Source organism: Homalodisca vitripennis, chromosome X, assembly GCF_021130785.1.
Source record: "Homalodisca vitripennis isolate AUS2020 chromosome X, UT_GWSS_2.1, whole genome shotgun sequence".
NCBI classification, from domain to species: domain Eukaryota; kingdom Metazoa; phylum Arthropoda; class Insecta; order Hemiptera; family Cicadellidae; genus Homalodisca; species Homalodisca vitripennis.
The window spans coordinates 24,634,743-24,655,987 of NC_060215.1; the positions used below are offsets into that span (position 1 = coordinate 24,634,743).

At 33.3% G+C, this 21,245-nt stretch overlaps 1 protein-coding gene across 1 annotated transcript; it reads left to right on the top strand.

Moving 5' to 3' along the window:
• The first annotated feature begins 11,376 nt into the window (after positions 1–11,376).
• Positions 11,377–18,623, top strand: LOC124368491. Its single transcript, XM_046825736.1, has 4 exons — positions 11,377–11,523; positions 12,142–12,303; positions 12,725–12,874; positions 18,047–18,623. Exons 1-4 carry the CDS (start codon positions 11,468–11,470, stop codon positions 18,261–18,263), a joined length of 585 nt encoding a protein of 194 aa, XP_046681692.1. The 5' UTR covers positions 11,377–11,467; the 3' UTR covers positions 18,264–18,623.
• Positions 18,624–21,245: the final 2,622 nt, after the last annotated feature.

Genomic DNA, 21,245 nt, shown 5'->3' on the forward strand with positions numbered 1-21,245 from the left:
ATATTTTTATCTTATGTTATGGGTAAGATCCCCATTGTATAATAATTACTGAATATTTTTTATCATGGGGCTATGCCCCCTTGATTCCAGTTAAGTTGAACAACAAACTAAAGATTTAGATTTTTATGACAAAATGTGGTACTAAATTTGACATTATCGGACTTAACACGTTCGCTACCAACCGGCACATATATGTGCCGGTAGGTCCATCAAGATAGACCACCATTGTGTGAGTTGTGCACTTCTCACAGACCAGCTCAAAGTAGTGTGGTCATTACCGTAGCCCAAGAGTACAACTTTGTTCAAATCAATTTATATATCATTTTATAGCCTTAGGCAAACGTATAACTTGATTCCACATCCCTTTTTTTTACGTTGTATACATTTTGGCTAGTGGCACATATATGTGCCGGTCGGTCTGTAGCAAAAAATTAGGCTTAGGCTAAACCTCAAATATAAGCTTTTTCTAGTTGAAAGTCAAGTAAAAATTGCCATAACTGTGTTAGGACACATTGGGAAAATAATAAAAACTAGTGTTGACATGGTAGTTATGTGTATTGTACAAACTAAAACAAGATCTTTGGATAAACACTTTGGAAATATCAGAATATGTTATTAAAAAAAACTCACACAAATGTCTCTTATTTATAACTCCATTTATGTAATGAGCTACATTTTATCTTTGACATAAAACAGTTAGGAAATAAAAATGTCTTAGGTAACACACATTTTGTTTTAGTTTTTCACTTGTGAAATTCATTGAAACACTCTGGCATGCAGAGTCCGAATTTATTGTCCTTTTCATCTGTGCAGCTGGAACATGTGAAGAAAGTTGTTTTCCGCTTTTTCTGTCTTATTCTACAAACATGACACCGTAGCCTCTTGTTCAATTTGACTGGGTCATGGCTTTTTTGACCTGAGACCTTGAACTGCACCAAGGAAGAAAAAGTGAACATACCGAGAGACCAAGCGGCACAAATATGTGCCAGACATCCCTGTAGACCGATATGAAAGAATGAAGTCGAAAGAATAGACCGATCGTTACCACAGCCTTTTATTTAATAATACTACACTGGCACAAATATGTGCCGTCGGTCCACTGGAACTGTACCGAGCGGCACAAATATGTGCCATCGGTCTAAAAGAATCAACTAGCCGGCACATATGTGTGCCAGCCGGTCCATATTAACGAAAACGTTTTTACATTTCGGTAGCGAATGTGTTAAAGTACGGTTGCTATAATATTTAGAGAGTGAGAAACTTTGAATTTTTTCCTGCTTGTCCAGTGTTAGGCTTCATGACGTCAGGGTGTGACAAAAAGGTTGAGCTGGCTATGCATATTCTGATTCTACGTGTGATTCTAAGCTAAAAATGAAGAATAATTTTTTTCCAATTTCCACTTTGTTTAGCAGCTGTACGCCAAATATTTTTATTAAAACAATTTTATCTTTATTGTTATCTGTATGATTGTTAAAAACTTGGTAAACGGGTCTATGACAGAAGGTACTATATCAGAAAAAAATGTTTTAAAATTATTTTTAATATTTTCAAAACAGCGGTCTTAATTTTTTGTTTTATAACATTTCTAATTAGCCACTGTTTTTTTTTTATCAAAATTGTAAAAGACACAAAACAGTTTTTAAATCAAGTTTCCTTTCCAAGAATACCTCATTTGTAAAAATCAGTTAAGAAATAACTATTTCATGAAGGTTTTGTATAACACATGCAAACTAAATGGCCCATAATTTAGCAGTATTTGAACAGCTGTTGTGTAAATCAGTTGTTACTGTTATTAAAATGCAACACTGAAACTGACTATTGAACCTGTAACACCTAATAAATGTAAACATAACCGAATTAACATGTTTGTAAGATCAGTTTTGCAGTTTAATAGTGTTATGGAAAATAACTATTTATTAGATTTAAAAGGTTTAATAGTCAGTTTCAGTGTTGCATTTTAATAACAGTAACATGATATTCATCAGGTGCATGTCTTGAAAAGAATAGACGTTTTTTATGGTAACTTTAAGTATGTTTTTATCTTGACCTTTCATTCAATGACATTTTTAGAAATAAAAATTTAAAAAGTTAATATGCTTTAGAGGGATAAAAGCTATAATTATAATAACAGTGGGTCTTAATCTATAACAGAGGCACCATATTTCTGATTGATCCTGCATTCGTAGTGTATTTATTTTCATCTGAAAATATGGGGAGAGCACGGCTCATTGTCTAAAACAGCAGCAATACAATTATTTTTAAAAAGATAATGGAATCAATAATGAGGTTATTGAATGTATAATATATTATTTTATATTCAACATAAATTCAATTAAAGGAGACTTTACATTACTTATATTCATGTTAAATACATGTTCTGGTTGCATACTCTAAAGCATTAATAGATTTTTAAATGTAGATAGTTTAGTTGTATTTAAAGGTTTGCTGGGTATTTATTACTCGTTTCATTTGATTTCATTGGTCTATTTATTGGTAACAGTATTTGCTCAAAATTTCACATAATCCAAATATCAAACATTCTTTTTTTTAATTTTCTTAAAATTAAATTTTTTCAAATTAGATCCTTTGTTGGGCTTGGCTACAATTACTGTTGAGTGAAACGCCAGTAATATGCGTGAAGCAAGCTCCACAAGCCTGAAACAGACTGTACTTAACATTGTGAAACTTGGCATTCTGTACTCCTCTTAAAAATTAAAATTAGTGATTATTATTAACTGCCTCATTAAAACTGGAACAAAGGCTGGAATAGACTGTACTTTTTGTTATGAAATTTTACGTTTTGAAACTGGTCGTTTTTTAAATACTAACTATTAACCACAATTTAAGTTTTGATCCTTTACATTATACAACTCACTCTTTTTACAACATTATAAATTTAAAATTCGAGGTTTTGAAACTGTACGATTTGAAATTACAAATGTACCAAATTACAATAAAAAAGAAAATTTATATTTTGAACCTGGGTGTTTTGAAACGTCCCTGTATTGAACACGGAGTAGACAAGGACTGACAACAGTGGTGGCAGGCTTCTATTCCAGCCCTGAAAACTGTGTCATCCAGTGGCGTAGCCAGGAATTTTATTCAAGGAGGGGGTCCAAAACTAGGGGTATTTGTGGGTATCCTCCCCCCCCCCTGGAAAATGTTTGAACAACAGTGTACTAAATAGAGGGTTTTTAACTAATTTTAACACTTTTTGTAATTGAAAAAACTTCATTTTTCAACGATTTTTTAAACTCAAGATTTTAAAATATTTTCATTTCTTGATGAAGCAATGTAATTGTGTTTTACCCAAATAAACATAAATATAGTGTTGTAGTTTGTCTAGTACTTCCAAATACTTTCAAATCGATGAATAAGGCTAGAAAAACAACAGTGTAGAGCATTATTTGAAATATATTTATACTATTTTAACATTACGAAAATGAATAATTAACAAAATAACTATCTCAGTTAGTGGACTAATCTCCTATTTCCACTTCTGACCATCTCATCGATAACTTCGTCGCTGTTGGATGGAGCTGGATAGTGAATTGACAAAAGAGCAAGCCCATTTAATCGTTCATTACTCATAGAGTTCCTCTGGTAGCTTTTAATTCTCTTGAGAGATGAGAAGGATCTCTCTACCTCTGCTGCTGAGACTGGTAATGTAACAAGCATCTGCAATAGAATCGTTATTTGCAGTTATTTCTAATCGATTTCTTATAGTTTCAACCTGAAATCAGTTAGGGGTTATTTTAATTTTTAAAGCTTTATTTTCAATAACTATTTTCTTACTATTTATATTTTTAAATGGTTTGATTTCAATATTTTTCACTACTGTATCTAAAAGAAACCATGTTAAAATGTGTATCGTTTAAACAAACAAAAGTACCAAAATACAGTGGCATGCGGTGATTGTGTAAGTGGGTGAAGCAGGCGGGGGAGGGGGTCTGGGGTCCCCCCCAAGCTGTAGGGGACACCCCCCAGAGAAAATTGTTCATATTTTTAGACTAAAAGCATGCATATCAGTGCAATTGAAGTGTAAGAAAACAGAAATATCATATGTTTAGTACATCTTATGTTAAATTTATATAAAAAGGTAGAATTTAAATAAAAAAACGTTTTTATGAATAATTTTATATTAAGATAACAAAATGCTTTTCAGTAAAGTGTGGGTTATTATTTCTGCATACTCTTCAATGTAATAAGATAAGGAATAGCTACTGAAGCTCCCAATTTTTGGCATTGATATTAACAGTACTTGGCAAATAACACAAAAATTGCAATAAGTTCCATCCTTAGTCGTAGAATAAGCCAGCCAAATGAGTCTTTTTAGCCAGGTGCTCTGAAACTTTAATTTTTTATTGTTAATGACGGTTACTGGAAAAATAAAAATCTCATCTGGATAAAGTAAATCGTTCAGCACTTTACTTTTCAAATCTGTAGTTTTACAAAACTCTGTTTTGGAGTGAAATACCTGTTCAGAAACTATGCCAATATCGGCAGAAGTTAGGCCAGTGCTTATTTGAGAATCTGTATGCCTACTAGTAGTGGATTGGTCGCGAGACGATGAAAAACACGGAGTTGGAGTAAATGTATTGTTTTCTTCTTTTAACCCGCCAACAGTGCTTTCTTCTACATCAAGATTCAAGGTTATTTATTGACCATACACAATACATGCAATGAATCGTCAAATGTAGAGTACAATAATAAACTATTGTAAGGTGCTACGTTAATTAGACTATATAATGTAAATTTGCACCAAAGTATTAAACTATAAGTATGGTTAAAATTACATAGAATAAATTAGTAAAGTAAATAAATATTATGTCACGTAACAGGTTAAAAGAGTAATAAATAAACAATAATAAAATCACACAAAAAAATTAAAAGAGCTAGTTTTAACATGAAAGTTATTAAAATTTAATAAAAAGTACTCAACAGTAGAATAAATAGGGTTGCTAACCAAAAAGATTTACTGATGTTTAAACCTGTCTCAGGTAGTTTTCTCGTGCCTACTGGTTTTTTTTCTGAAGAACTAATATCTTATTAACAGAGTGATGGTTACACCACAGCATTATGCCATAAGATATATGGCTACGTATGTGACCATAGTATACAGTGATAAGGGCATTTTGAGATACATACATGCTAAGTACTCTTAACATGAAGATCCGTTTTGACACACTCCTCACAACAGACTCAATATGACTTCCCCAGCCCAAGTGAGGTTCAAGCGTAATACCTAAGCATTTTACTGGTTTATAATGTTCATATGTTCTTGTATTGTGAGTAAATATGATTTCAATGGTTTTTAATATCATTCAGACTAAGCCTATCAGCATTACACTTATCCTGTATAGTGTTAGAACAGTGGTCAAGTTACAGTTCCAAGATGTGATCACTTTTACCAGTTACGGATAGGGCCGTCATCAGCAAACAGGTATGGATGGCTCACTCCATCCATCACTACAGTGAGGAGATCATTCATATTAATGATTTAAAAAATTGATCCCAGCACAGGACCCTGTGGAGTACCGTGCTCAACTAACTTAAAACTAGACATAATACCATGCAATAGTACAGCTTGGTATCTATCATTCAAATAAGATGCAAGAAGCTTAGAACTCTGGTCCAGAATTCCATAAAAGGACAATTTGATTTGTAAAATACCATGAGACATAGCGTCAAATGCTTTTGTAAGGTCATATAATCTTCCAGCAAGACTCAGCCCATTTTCAAGACCATCAGAAAATCTTTGTATAAAGGACAGCACAGCATCAGTAGTGCAATGTCCAGCTCTATAACCAAGTTGGCAAGTGCTAAATAAGTTATTTTTTTAGCACTTGCCAATTTGGTTATAGAGCTGGGCAAGTATCTCGTGGCAACAGTGAAACTAAGACTTTGTCACTTGATTTCGAATCCGTTTTAAAAGTTCTTGGTTTGAAAAACTGATCAGTGGTTCTCTTACTCATTTTTAAAAGAAGCAGTAGTGAGGAGTACAATACAAATTCGAATCCTTGCGTTAACATAAAAAATAACGTAACCCTCCCTAGAAAGTATTAATTAGCCGATAACACGACAAAGGTTACTATCTCAACTACACTCAAGCAAATTGTCAACTGTAATCGAAATGGCAGACAGCGGTAGGTGGGCCTGACAGCTGATAGGGTGGAACAATAGATCTGTGCTTCCCCTAGCGCATGCCTGTGGGTACGGCTGCCTGGCAAACTAGACAGTCCACAGTCGAAGCTCAGACAGCTGTACAAACATCGCCATTACACTATCCAAGCGATAGAACCCAAACGTATCGTTTGATAATTTATTCTTTAATTAATTATTTGTAGACAAGAGTAATGATGACTCTCCTTTCTCTCCCCTGCCCCATGCCTATTTTATTTTTTAATGTGTCTTAATATTTCGGGAGGGGGTCCGGATCGCCCGGACCTCCCTGTAGCCACGCCACCGGCGTCATCAATTCTTAAAGTATTGTGATCTTAAAGAATAACACGCCATATTTCATTCAGATTCATACAGAGAATTCATAACATTTTACATTACAGACATGCGTAATGGTACTGATGGCGAGAGAAAAGAAGAGACCTGGATTCTGGCCTATCTGAAATTTGCAGGCGCTACTACTAGTATGTTGCCGCGCCTTGTTTCGTAATTCCATTATTGTTTCACTGTTCCATTGCTAGGATAAAAAATACGCAGGGTTGGCTGTGGGGCGAAGCGCCTGAAATTACCGCGCGGCAACACACTAGTACACAGCTGTGCGCCGGCACGGGCCAGGTCTCTTCTTTTCTCTCGCCATCAGTATTCAGGTGCGGAAACAATTGCTTAAAAGCATAACGATGGTTTCTCCCAAACCTTGACAATTATAAAGAAAAAACAAATTAGGTTTTGTAGTGTATTATCTTGAAGATAAAAAGTAATAACTAAGAACCGTTCAGAAAATTCATCAACAAATTAATGTATATTAAACTTTTGCATTATTCTCCTTTATTTATTTCTCTGTATAATGCAATTAAACAGATGTGATAGCCTACATAAGCAGTCGTTTAGAGTGCATTCGTTCTATCATCGAATTCTGATTCATAATATAATGTAGGTAACTAACAAAAACTGTCATTTGATTATGGTCAGAGGTTAAAATTTAGTTTATTTATAGAATAACAATAACAATAATACAAATTATACGAAATAAGTTGTTTTTTTAATCTATAGTGGAAATAATTTAATAATTTTGATAGATCGGAGCCGTAGACGGGCAGACTGTAGGCCTACCGTTTTGTTGGGGGGGGGGGGGGGGGGGGGGCTGTCGCGCGGCGTTGTCCTGTAATATGATTTATTTACTCCTTAGCCGCTTTCCAAACTCGACATTACCTCTAACCATGTAAATGTTTAAGTTTATAGAAAGATTATAAAATGTGCTACAACTACTATTTGAAGAATTTGTGTCATGGTGTACGAGATAAAAAAGTTATATTGCAAAATAAACGAAAAAGGAACTTGTTTCTCAACATCGATATGTATAATTTAAAAAAGTTAAACAAAGAGGAGAAGCCGATCCCCTTTTAAGCCTTATTCTGCCCGTCCTCATGGGCCACTGGCCTGTGCGAGGATCTTATCAAACAAAATAAGGGGGAGAGTCGATACAGTACAAGGTCAATGGTACTGATAAAAAGTGCAAGGGTCCCAGACAGGATTCGAACCTGCGCTATCTCTAACTCAGACTCAAAGTCCGACGTCTTAGACCGCTCGGCAATCGGCACTCCCAGTGCAGTTAATGTTAGGCCTACTTTTGATTGCACGAGTTACACAATTACTACTGTGTAACTAACACAATGAAAGGTATTACTAATTTAGGTTGACCCCCCCCCCGCCGCTTGCTACGGCCTTTTCCATCCATCACAGATGAGTCATAATCTGTAAAATTTTATTCGAAACAGTTGTAGAACTGGCTCAAATGTCCGATATTGAAAATAACATTTTATGTCAATTGTTTATTATTTTTGGAACGCCTTTCAACAACTACCTACATTTTTACAGTTTCACAAATCTATATTTTCTATGCACAGGCAGTTCAATTACTAATCACAGTTTTAACAATTTTCAATTTGTTTTTTTAATAGTACAAAATGTTTTATAAAAAATAACGTCGTTTTTGTTTATTTTCAAAATAATCACAAATCCAATATCGCGTATTTCGATGCAAAGAAAGTTATCTACAAAAATTGAACGATCGCACTTTAAGTATTAATTGGTTAAGAAACTAATATGCTACTATAGTTAATATATGTATTTATATAATTCATCGGTCAAATAAAGGAAGAATGGCCATATACTTAATTATATTATATTATAACTAAATTGACCTCAAGCGTTCTAACATCTATTGAAATATACATGTGACGCTTGCAACACAATTATAAAATTGTAACAAATGCAATAAAGAATTTATTATTATTACATGTTCTACTGTATTACAATAATCTAACCAAAGCTATAGAGATTTTAATAATCAAATATTTAATATTGGAGAGTACAGAACGTAATTTGATTCAGTAACAGTGAATGGTTAATCTATTGTCACGGCTACTAATATCGTATTCTATACTACTTACCGGAAGCGTTGAAAACATGATTTACTTGTACGGTAGTTATTTGATTGTGTGAAAAGCTTTGTTTTAGCACTATCGCCGAGATCGTTGATAGCGTCATCTAATTTTCTAATTTTCAAGCAATAAATAATAGAGGTATGTACATATATTTTTTATTTGTTATGTTTCATATTATAACTTAAAGTAGTACTATATATGATTTGCCGTATTTATCAATCAAATAGTTATAAACATTATCAAAAGTTTAAGTAGCCTAGCCTAGGACTAGCAAGCTTTCTAGTCTTGTATTTGTAACTTGAATAGCCTATTCTGTCTTTGGTTTGTTTTATTGTCAAAGTTTACAGATACTGTAGTAAATGGCTAATAATCACTTAAAGTAGTACTATATATGATTTGCCGTTTCTATCAATCAAATAGTTATAAACATTATCAAAACTTGTAAGTAGCCTAGCCTAGGACTAGCAAGCTTTCTAGTCTTGCATTTGTAACTTGAATAGCCTATTCTGTCTTTGGTTTGTTTTATTGTCAAATTTGACAGATTCTGTAGTAAATGGCTAACAATCATGCATATTTTCAAGATTTACTTAATATTAATAACAACCTAGACCTCTAGTTACGTTATGTGTAGAAAACTCGGTTGCTCCACCGCGCTCGAATATCGTGTTTAAAACATCGTAGTGCGCTCGATTGTGCGCCTGATGAGACATTGATAACAACTCTTAACATCTAGATTACACTATATTTTGTTGTTTAGGTGTCTCTAATGTCAGGACGATGTAGATGGTTCGTTCTGAGATTCTTCGTCGCCGACTTTTTTGGGACATATTCAGATGAACATGACTCCAGATTCCATAAGTTAATAAGTTCAGTAGGCTATGACAAGAATGTGTAATTATAAACTAGTATGCCACTTGGCTTTAGCATAAGAATATTTTGCATGTTCCGTTTAGGATTTTATTTTCAAGCATTTTCTGAAAATAACTAAATGTAAGTCCCTAGGCCTAACTTATCCTAGGCTTCTTAGGCTTGTTATCCTAGGGTTATCATTTGGTATAATCCTTTTAACGCCAAAGGAATTTTTCAAGTTGTGTCTCACCAGTGCCAAACATGTATTACAAGTGTATCTGCCAGTGTAAGAGGATTTCTATCTGATTTTTCAATGTGTTGGTGAATAATTTGGACCTAATTTAATAATTTTTTATACATAATTATTGATAAAAAGTCAGCCTATTTGAATAAAATACTAAAAATAGCCTTATTCAAATAAAAATATATTTCATTACAGGAAAATTTACTTAGGCGAAAGAGTTTTTCGGTTTTTTTCATTTAGACGTCCTTATGGTGATAAAAAGTAGCAGGATATATTTAATACTTTACTGTAAAGACCATTGCGTTTGAACACTCTGTTGAAATTTCACATTAAAATGTTCACAAATAAATATTACGGCAGACAACAGAATAAAACACGAACAAATAATGATTAATAACAATGATTACGTATCTTCGTCAAACAGTTCTAACTGTAGCCATACACCACTATAGTTTCGACTTTTAATAAGTTATCTTCTGGTGTCAGTCTCTATAATAATGTTAAAAGCGAGGATTATCCATCTGGAGTCGTATTTGTACTGTGTTTGTGAATTTTTAACGTTGACGACTCCAGATGGATAATCCTCACATTTAATATTTTTTTTAAACCGACACCAGAAGCTGACTTATTAAAATTTGAAACTATAGTAGTGTATGACTACAGTTTGAACTGTTTTGACGAAAGTACGTAGTTATTGTTATTAGTCAATCCGCAGTTCAGGGCTATATAATATGGAAATTAATGTAATAGTGCACAATATCACGTCAATAGCACTCTTTAACGTAATCGCTATGAATTTAATACTATGTCAATAATCTCGAACGGGTCAATGAGGATGAAGTATAAATATAAAATATGGTGAAAGGATAGTGGTAATGAAATGTTGCGAAAAGCGCTGGAGATAATTATTTAACATAATAATGAGATACTTGAATTGCCAAATTGCAGGAGAGGTGTGGAGTTCACAATGCACCCCTCCCATCAATAATCATCTCTGCAGAGATGTTGTCAACTGCAACATCACCACCCTGCAACATCCAGTACGAAGAATCACAGATCTGTTATAGTAATAGGCCTAATATTTAACCTCTATAACGTACTACGGAGAGATTTTTCATTAGTTCAGGAACAGTATATACTATAATTATATGCACATACAAATTTCTAAATCTTGACTATCCACTCGTACCTCAACATTTAATTTTCTACAGTGTCCAATGTATACAATAATCCCCCCGTGTAACACTCTTGGGGATTACAAATAACACTATATGAGAATGTTAGTGATAGATTTCAAAATCACAACAAAGTGGGTAAATACCAACAAAGTGAATGGTCAAAGGAATTAATGAGATGAAACTTACAATAAAACAAATTTCATACTGAATTTGATATTATAGGAATTACGCAGCCTGTAGTATGGTCAAACAAACATTTTGTCGAGAAACTTAAGTTACAGCCGATATACTTCACTTCCTACACGAGCCATTATGTTGCCTACCACATGTTGTAGTGTAATAAACATTTTAAGTTGTAGGCAGCATAGTTCACTTCTTATCAGAGTAATTGTGTTGATGTTGCAGTGTGATGTTGCAGTGTAATGAAACAAACATTTTGCTGTGAATCTAATATTTTTGGCAATGGCTGTTGCAGAAAAATGTCTGACAAAGATCAACAAATAAAAGATTTGAATTCTAAACTGGAGGCTTTAGAACTCAACAACAAACATCTAGAAGAGAAAACAAAGAGAATGGAGGAGGTGTTGGAGATCGTGAGCGGTGATCAAGGTGCTCAGGAGCAGATGAGGTCAGCAAACTTTTCTATCTAAGAGTTTCTGAATTTCGTTTATTTATAGAATATACCATTAAGCTAAAATGTGTTTTATTTTTGTACATACTCAGTTTTATTTTAGATTTTTATGTTCAAAAATAAAAATCTATACAAAATATTTATTTTCAAAAACAGGAATTGTAATTTCAGTATCCACTTACATGGCTAAGTACCCAGAGAAACAATATATTAATAGTAAACCACTGAAATAAATTAATAAAGTAAATATCACATTTAATTTAGGATTTCCTAATATCAATAATTTCCTTTAAAACTCTGGCCGTTTCATCACTATGGAGGGTGTATCTAACATTAATGTTTTTTCTTTAGTCTAGAATGCGTTGATTTTGTTTCTTCTTCATTACAGTTTTCTAACTAACTTAGCTATAATTTTAAATGTAGGGTATTATTTTTTATTCCATTCTAACATATCGCCAAATAATGCAGACTGTTTCTATCTAAACAAGTTTCGGTGCACATGTTGCGATAAAAATTTGTTTAAATGGAAACGTAGTTCAACCGTTGGTAATTAGTATTATAGTGTATATTTTTCAAGAAGTCTTACTAGGGACTAATCACTCGTGTTTGTTACAGAAAGGTCATCGAGTTGTATGAAAAAACAGTGCATGAGCATAAAGCTGAAGTTGTGGATCAAAAAACACGGTTCAAAGCTATCAGAGATAAACTGATGGAAGAACTGACCTCGATAAATGACAAAGCAGATGAGACAATCACTTTGTGTGACAACATTGACAAGTAAATTTAATATCTCAACACAAAAATCAAGCCCTGATAAAGCTATATAACGTTTTGTTTGTAAAAATCTGTTATTATAGAAACCTGTTGAGAACTAGTGTTTATATAGTAGCTGCTGACCACATTGCCTAACACAGTTTGCAGACAGTGGTAAAAACATGTGTAATTTTTTTGAATTTTTGTAACATCTTTTTAGTTTTAATAATGAGAAAACAAAACAAGATGGTTTAAGTTTTTCCGAAGGTGCATTCTTTTATTTGTAAGTAGTTCTTAGAACTGACTGCATACAAGTTTGTAACTAATTTGTGTTTTCTGTTAACTATCTAAAGATAGTCAACTTTCCTGCATCAGGAAAGTGACAGTGTTATTATAGGGTAAGTCCTATGAATGCTCCTTCAATTGAATCAATTCAATTTTCTAGTAAGCTGGAATACTGCAATGTAGTATTCAAAGGACTTGGAGAAAATATTGCTGCGTTGGAACAGAGCAAGGAACAACACTTGAAGGCACTGGCTGCGACAACATCAAATCGCAAGATCATAACACAACATGGAAATGAACAAATGAAAAAGTAAGTACGATAGCACATACAATTTTATATTTATTGTGTTTTAAGTTTGTGGTGAATAAAGTCTAACAGCACACTAATTAATATTAGACTGTTGGCAAAAGTTATAAACTGCATATCCAGTAAAGGTACTTAACATTCAAAAGTAAAAAAGAAATTACATGAAAAATTTAGTTTAAGAACTTTTTTGTTTTTGGGTGTTCTTAAGGAACTTTAACTCGCAAGTTAAAAATATAAATCTTAAAATATTTGGTAGATTTTGTCATTCTTTTTAGAAATGTTTGTTTGCCTGCATAATTTATTTATTCATAATCAACATAAAACTGTATTTCTGAATACAAAACTTCCAAAAATTTTCTGGGAGAGGCTCCTTTATTAACCCCTGAGATATAGAAACCTCCCCCGAAATTTAGACCTGTGTATGACACTTAATGTTGCGGTTTTTAAACACATTCTAATTCCTATTTTTAGACTATAATCTATAATACTAGCATAATAATTTATTCTTTAAAAAATTGAGAACAGAAAAAGTGATAAACATCTAAGTTTCTCTTGATCACGAAATTACGAATGGTTTCAACACAATTCCATACACTGCAGTTTTTAATGTCCACATTTTAATTGATTTTTAAATAACTATCCAGTAGCAATAAGACAGGTCCTTCATTTCATCTGGGAAATGTTCAGTTCTGCTTCATATCTGTAACAAGAATAACAATGATCCGAGTAGTCTACTAGAAAATCTCCAGTATCGTCCATTCGTTCAACAACACTGGCAGCGGTGTCCAAGGAGTGGGCAACCGCGTAAGCGACACGAATGTTCATTAATTTAACCAAATTTATGTAAAAATCACCACAATCCCGAACATGTACCTAAGCAGGGTCTAAAGCAGCACTAAAAATAATTTTAAAAAACAGAAAACCACAGTCACATTATTATAATTACAGCAGATTATCAACTATGACATTTTTATGCATTATTAAAGTAATGGATTTATGTAAGAAAATAATAGTTTTGGGTTGAAAGACAATCTGCATTGTATAAGCAGCAGACAACCGGATTTTTTTGAAAGTGATGCAGCAATTAATAAGAAATAAATCAATCGTAAGGCACTAATTTTGGTGGAGGTCAAAATGGGAGGATATCGAAAGGGTTAAAAAGAGAAATTTGTTTTGATCTTATTATTCTTATGTACACACCTAAAGCCAACAATCACATATGTATTTATCAATGAATTGTTAATTATATTTATAACTTCTTTTAATTAGGATTAGTATATTTTAAACTATATTGACGAGTCACCTGTTCATTGTAGATTTTATCTACTACATTTATGTAACGTTACGTGACAATAAATTTCTGATTCTGATTCTGTAATATATGTTGTACCACGTACAAGACTGACTTTCAGTCTCTCGATCTGGCTCCTTTAATTTATTGTGTAAGTTTTAATCTTCGTATAATATTACTCGCACACAAAACATTTCTGTTTGGTTGTGAAAATAAAGATTGATTCTTGGCTCTTAAACTCAAGGAAACTTAAATTTATCTTGAGCAAAACTTCTCAAGTACACTATTAAAACATAATAGAGTTTCAACAGAAGATTTAGCCACGAGTTGCTGCAAAACTTGTTCCAAAGAACTTGACAGCAGAGCGAAAGCGGATGAGGCTTGACATTTTTCTTGATATGTTAGAATAAACATAACAGTCATAACAGGCGATGAATCATGGGGTATAGGTATAAAGTGCGTCTGCCTAGAGGAATCACGCAACGGTGCCCCACTCGGAAAAAGTCAAGCTCAAAGCAAAATCAAGGTCATGCTGATTGTGTTTATTACCTGGGTAGAGTCATTCATCATCTGTTGCATCCAAGGTTCAGACTTCCGCTACAGAATACTACTCAGAAGTGTTTACATCACCTACATGATGCAGAGCGTCGGAAACATTCTTTATGGCATGGATCACAAAATCTTGGTAGCTTGATCACAACATGGCATTTTTTTCCCACCATGTTCAAAACTTTTTTGCAAAACACAACCCCCCCCCCCGTATTATGTCAGGCTTTCTTCTTCGTTAACGTGACACTGTGCGATGTCTGGTTGTTCCGATGATTTGAGACCAATAATTAAATGATGCGAAAAGCGATGATTCAACTGAAGTGGAATTTCAAAGTGGTCTTTGCTTCCAGAAGTGACAGGAGCAATGTAATGAGTGTTTGAAGTCCCAGGGAAGCTATTTTGAAGGAAATCACTTCTTGATGAACTTGTTAAAAACGTCTTGATGAACACTTTTTTCTAGATTACTATTTTGAACACACCTCGTAAGTCACTAAATTTTCTTCTTTTCTGTTCTAATTCTCTAAATCTTAAACCAGTTTTAAACTGAATTTCAGGACACAGCAGTTTTTAAAATCATTAATTCCTCTTCTTTTTTTGAACTCAAGACTACATTTCCATTTACAGCAATAAAAATATTTCTCATCCAGTTAAATGCAGATTGTAATTTGTATCATTTAACAGTTTCAAGTAAAAGAAAATCACTTTTGAAGCATTTAATTAAAAATAAAATATTCACTTTCTGGACGGAAGTGTGATACTAAAAAGCGTATGATAAAAGATTGAGTTAATTTTGGTTGTCTTGGGAAGATTTTATCAGATATAGAAGTTCAATAAAGCGCTCTGATAATTCTTTAAAACACACCGTAAATCCCATCTGGGTCAATTCTGTTAAAAAATTACATCAGCAGATCCCAAACCACAGCAAATCTTTAAAAAGATGTTCAATTTCTACAACATGCAAATGCCTTCTACCAGAAAGACACAATAGTTCCTTTTAGAAGGATTTTCAACTGCAAAGAAGATGAAAGTACATAATTTGAAAAAAAAAAACCAATAACTGTTTTGTTACTGCCATTACCATTTGTAATGGTAGCACTTTGGTACTTATAAAGTGACCTAAAATTAAAAATATTTTTGTACAGAGTTATATAACTGAAAAAATATAAAGATTTGTACTTGTATAATTAACTAATCAACATTGGTTTGTTATAAAATGTTCTGTCCTCTGTATACATAAACGATCTAGTTCGAGTGATTCAAGGGTCATATCTTCTGATGTTTGCAGATGACACTAAAATATACAGAGAAATAACGTCGTTTCAGGAATGTCACTCACTTCAATGCGACTTGAATGCTATTGTGGAATGGTGCTGCCGGAATGATATGGTCTTAAATGACACAAAAAGCACTGTGGTGTCTTTCCATCGTATCTCCACTCCTGTTTTGTTCGCTTACTCTGTGAATGGCACCTTACTGGCTCGCTCTCTGGTCGTCACCAACCTTGGTGTAACTTTTTCGTCGAGTTTGAACATGGAAAGTCAAGTGTTAAAGATAACCAAAAAAGCCAATGCTACTCTTGGTTTCATAATTCGAGTCTCGTCTCTAGAGATGGGTTTTCTCCTTGGGCTTTGAGGACATTGTTTGTGCACCTGGATTGTTGGAATATTGTTCTCCCCGTGTGGTCCCCTTACATCTCTGGACTCATCAGCCTTATTGAAAGTGTACAAGTACGTTTCTTGCGTCTTGTTGGACTGCGTCTGGGCTATGCGTACCGAGAAGTGCCCATCGAGGAACTCCGACAGCAGCTTCATCTTCCTACCTTGAGGTCCAGACGGCTGGTTGCTGACATCGTCTTCCTTCGGGGAGTTCTTACTGCGGAGATCGATTCAACAGAGTTGTTGAGTAGAGTCAACCTTCGTTGTTCTCGCCCGTCACGCTCGAGGGACTTGTTCGAGAGATGGCATCACTCGATGCAGTACGCCTTCAACAGTACACTGCCAAGATTACACCGTTTGGGGAACAGTCTCCCACGTGGTTTGGATTTTTTTAGACTGAGTTTGCCTGCCTTTAAAAGGGAATTGTTCAAACTGTATGCCATATGAACATTTTTATTGTTATTCCTTGTGCATTTTAGTAACTCCTTTTTTATTTTTGTTGTTGATTCTGTCAGCTTGGAATATGGATTGTGGTGAGGGGGTTCTGATATTTAATGGTTTGTAATTGTTGCTGTTTTAATCACTCATTAAAAAACCTGTTTGATCTTTTCCTTTTATATGAATGCCAATAGTTATATCTATTCCAATATTGTCGTAAATATTTGCATGGCCTTATGTTTAGCATGGATTTCCACTTAATTTATTATTATTAGCTTGGGTTTGTTTGTAATTTTGGTTATCTTTGCATGTTATTTATACTATAAACAATTTATATTTATTTATACTATCATTGCATGTTACAATCGCCTGTTAAATTTTTGTCATTCTATTGTACATATTCGCCATATACTTTATTGTAATTACTATTGTTAAAGGTGTTGACCGCTGAATAAATAAAATAAAATAAAAAAATGTCATCAGGTGTTTAAACTATTTTATTAGATATGAACCTGTAAAACATGTAAACAGACCTTTGCGTCTCGTTTGCAACCATTTTTTAAACCTTGAACTCAGAAATCAATAAAATATTTGAAGAAATATTTGAGTAATAATTTGGAAATTTGCAAAGTGAGAATATTACAAATGAAATTAAACTAATACAAAACTTAAATAATTACATTTAAAGATGTAACAGATACATACATGTCTTCTTATGACTTAGCCCACAAAAAGGCTACTGATTTGTGGACCACAATATTTAATTTTATTTATTTTATTGAAGTTATGAAAGAGCAACATAATCACTATCTTAAAAAGCCTTTTTTCAATGCTACTAACTGTATGATCACTATATCTCATGTTTTAGTATTTAAATTTATAGTACCATGATGTATTAGGAGGAATGCAATTTGTAGGAAATTTTCTTCCAGTTCACCTTAGGAGTCCGAACACTTTCGAGGTTCATTAAGTTGTGGAATAGTCTGTACTTAATTTTTGCTGTAGCGAAATCCTTACCTGTAACAAAATCAGAAGTATTATGCTTTGAATAACTGATTAAATTTGGCTCAAAAATTCTGTGTAACCAAAATATCTACATCTGCCTCGATCGTACCAAGAAATGCACAAATGTAATTCTCTTTTCGAGTTGATTCTGTGAAAATGTTCACCTATTTGTTTGTATTAAAAATTGTATAACTAACCCGATCTAATCTCATTTCACTTATATTTTATTGTTCTCAGAGCCCGTGATGATCTAGAAAACATCCGAGAAAAGAACAGCGAGGAAGTCCTACAGCTTGTTGCAGCCCTCAAATTCACTGAGGTGTCGGTGCACACTCTGGAAAATGCACTCGAAAAAAAATTGATAGAGAACTATATGCTGCTTGACAAGTTCGAACGATTGTATCTCATGGTCCATAATCTGGACAGAGAAACTCTTGACAGCATCGATATATAGTTATGTATCATGTTGAGCCCAAATTTGTTTGTTCTTTGTTCAGTTCTTTGTTATCCAGTAGTTGAATACTACATATTTAATTTTATCTTTACTTTAATACATTAGTTGTGAATTGTTAAATAAAATGAGTAAGTACGCACAACAACATTTCAAGTTGTATGTAAAGTTTCTTTGTTGTTGGCCACTGAAATAATGTGGTACATTTAGTTCCTATGTAAGAAATGTTTGTTCCAATACTTGTGTTCTTGTACCAACAAGAAAATATTTTCTTGTATGTTGATTCCTAATAATTCTGTGATATAGAAATAAAGTGAATAAGTATGCACAACAACATTTCAAGTTGTATGTAAAGTTTCTTTGTTGTTGGCCACTGAAATAATGTGGTACATTTAGTTCCTATGTAAGAAATGTTTGTTCCAATACTTGTGTTCTTGTACCAACTAGAAAATATTTTCTTGTATGTTGATTCCTAATAGTTCTGTGATATAGAAATAAAGTTTTGTCTTTAAATTGTGTATTAAAATCATTAACTTTGTGTTATCATCCTTGTGTTTCACACCATCTCTTTCTTTTGTCAGGTTACTATAATTGTGTTCTTATTAAGTTTTCAGGCATTTACTGTTTTCAGGTGCATCTTTCAGTGATCAACTACAGAAAAAATTTTAAAACAACATTTCTATTTCACACAGTCCTCTTTTTATTTATGCAGATGAGGATAAAACAACACAATGTATTATGTTTCAAAGCCTTTATTCATTTTTCTTCTTAATACACTTACATCCTTTGGATTTTAATTTAAAATGTAAAAAGTGTGAAATTTGTTCCTCTATTTAACTTCAGAAAAGGCCAAATTGAAAGAATGTGTAAAATTCAATGCATAAAGTTTTGATGTTAATTTATGATCAGTTTAATATGTTTTCTAAATGGAATCTTTATTATTCATTCACCAAGTGGGAACGGGCTAGAGTTTAATGCAAAGTATCAGGCAGATACTCATGTATACTACCTATACTACATTGCAATTTTGTCTCAAAACTGGAAAGGTATCTTGAAGTCGGGGGCATAGTGCTTGGTGTATTCAATGTAGATGCAAGAAAATACCATATAAGAATACAATATTATACCCCACATTATTATTATTGTCCCACATACAATATTATTGAAGAATGTGGGTTTCCTAAAGATGGTGTTCTGTCTCTGCTACTCTGGTACCTCGTTTTAACAGTGGAATGTACAGCCAAGGATGTGGAGGCGATGTTATTATCCTTGTTACTGGAAAGTTCACCTCTATGATGCTGACCTCTTATGCGAGACAGACAACTAAAGACTGCCATATCGCACCCCCAAACCTATCACCTTTGGTAACGCTATCGTGTGTGAGCAACTTTGTCACAAAATGCTCACTCACAACTGAAGTGCTCAGGTTGCGCTCTGTTTAGCGGAACAGAAACAGAAATTATAAATAACAGTTGTCCATGAAATCTCTAACAATTTTTCTAAATGTTTTTCCTGGACCTAAATTATATATTCAAACTTTCAAAAACTCAAGAATTACCCAAACAACGCAATTTATGTTTTTCACTTATCAAATATTTATTTGAGAACGGCTTTTTGTAATTAGTTGAAATGTTTTATACAGCTTTATGACCCAAATACTAATTAAAAGAAACATAATGTTTTACAAGCTTCATTTTTTAAAAAGCGGATTCTTAAAAACCTCCTGCTTTTTTCTAATCAACCCAAAGCAAAAAGAGCAGCACAGCGTTGTTCCTTGGACAACGTTATTAACACATTTAATAGGTCACCAGACACTGCAAAATGTGAAATAGAACTGGTGTTTTGTGGCAAATGCTCTTATCACTCAGGCCCTCGTATGACAGTGTGCGATGTCAGTCACGGAGCGGGTGGTCTTAGTGATGATTGCAGTGTGTAAGAGATCTCGCATGGGTGTCCAGTAGATTCATCTTTAATCTGTAGTGTGACTTGATATACTTTACTATACTGCACAGAAGCCAGCTGAAGGATAATTATCAAACCGTAGCAAGAGCCAAGTTTTGATACTAGTAGAGAGACTGCAATTTCGGTCCCGTATTCATTGTTTTGAAAGTTTCCTTGTAATAAACTTTATCTCTTTCTGTTGAACTTTATTTTTTAACTAAGCACATACATGGATCTTGTTACATGGCTGATGGACTCACAGAGAATCTATCAAATCATGCACAAACAAAACTACATCCTCAAGAAAAAATTGTTGTCTGTGTTCTTATGTGTACCATGAATATGTAAAACATGAACCAGCTTACCTGTTTAGATGTTAAGGTTAAACGTGCCAGGATTAGTTCCTTAACTGAGCCACCATGGAGCAGCACCAAAATGAAACAAATTCATTTTTATGTGTTTTCCCTTAATTTTAAACCGATTTTATTTTTTAAAAGGGTTTTTAAACTAGATCATAGATTTTGATGTATGGAAGCAGAAAAATTATGTTATTTATAATAAAAAAATTACTGTACGGAACTTCTATATAAATTTCAAAATTACAATTTTTAGGTAGTCATGTTATAATATTTTTCTATGAATTTTAACTTTTAAAATCGTAGAATATATAACAGTCTTTGGCCGAGCTGTTCTGCAGCTGTTCTGATGGTATGTTATCTATTGTGTGTTGTGTTATATTTATGTAATTGTCGATTAATAATTTGTTGATAGTTTCATTTCTGGATTTGAGAACTCACACTTTTTGTGAGATATTGGTACCAACAATGCCTAAGCCACCACCTGACCAACTTCATCTTCAATTTTTTCCAACAGTATAACCAACATGCCCTTGAGAAATAATGCAGAATACAATGATTAAATTAAAATTAATAAGTGGATGTTAAGTTATGATATTGTAAAGTTAGTTTTAAGAATAAGGTGAAATATTTCAGGCTATAAAAAACAAATACTTTACATTAGATTGAAGTTAGACAGCCAAAATTA

Bases quoted from the DNA above. Each gene is read 5' to 3' on its own strand.
- LOC124368491 (XM_046825736.1), top strand. From the start codon at position 11,468: ATGGAGGAGGTGTTGGAGATCGTGAGCGGTGATCAAGGTGCTCAGGAG. The intron at 11,524-12,141 runs GTCAGCAAACTT...TGTTTGTTACAG, and splicing joins GGTGCTCAGGAGCAGATGAG to AAAGGTCATCGAGTTGTATG. The intron at 12,304-12,724 runs GTAAATTTAATA...TCAATTTTCTAG, and splicing joins TTGTGTGACAACATTGACAA to TAAGCTGGAATACTGCAATG.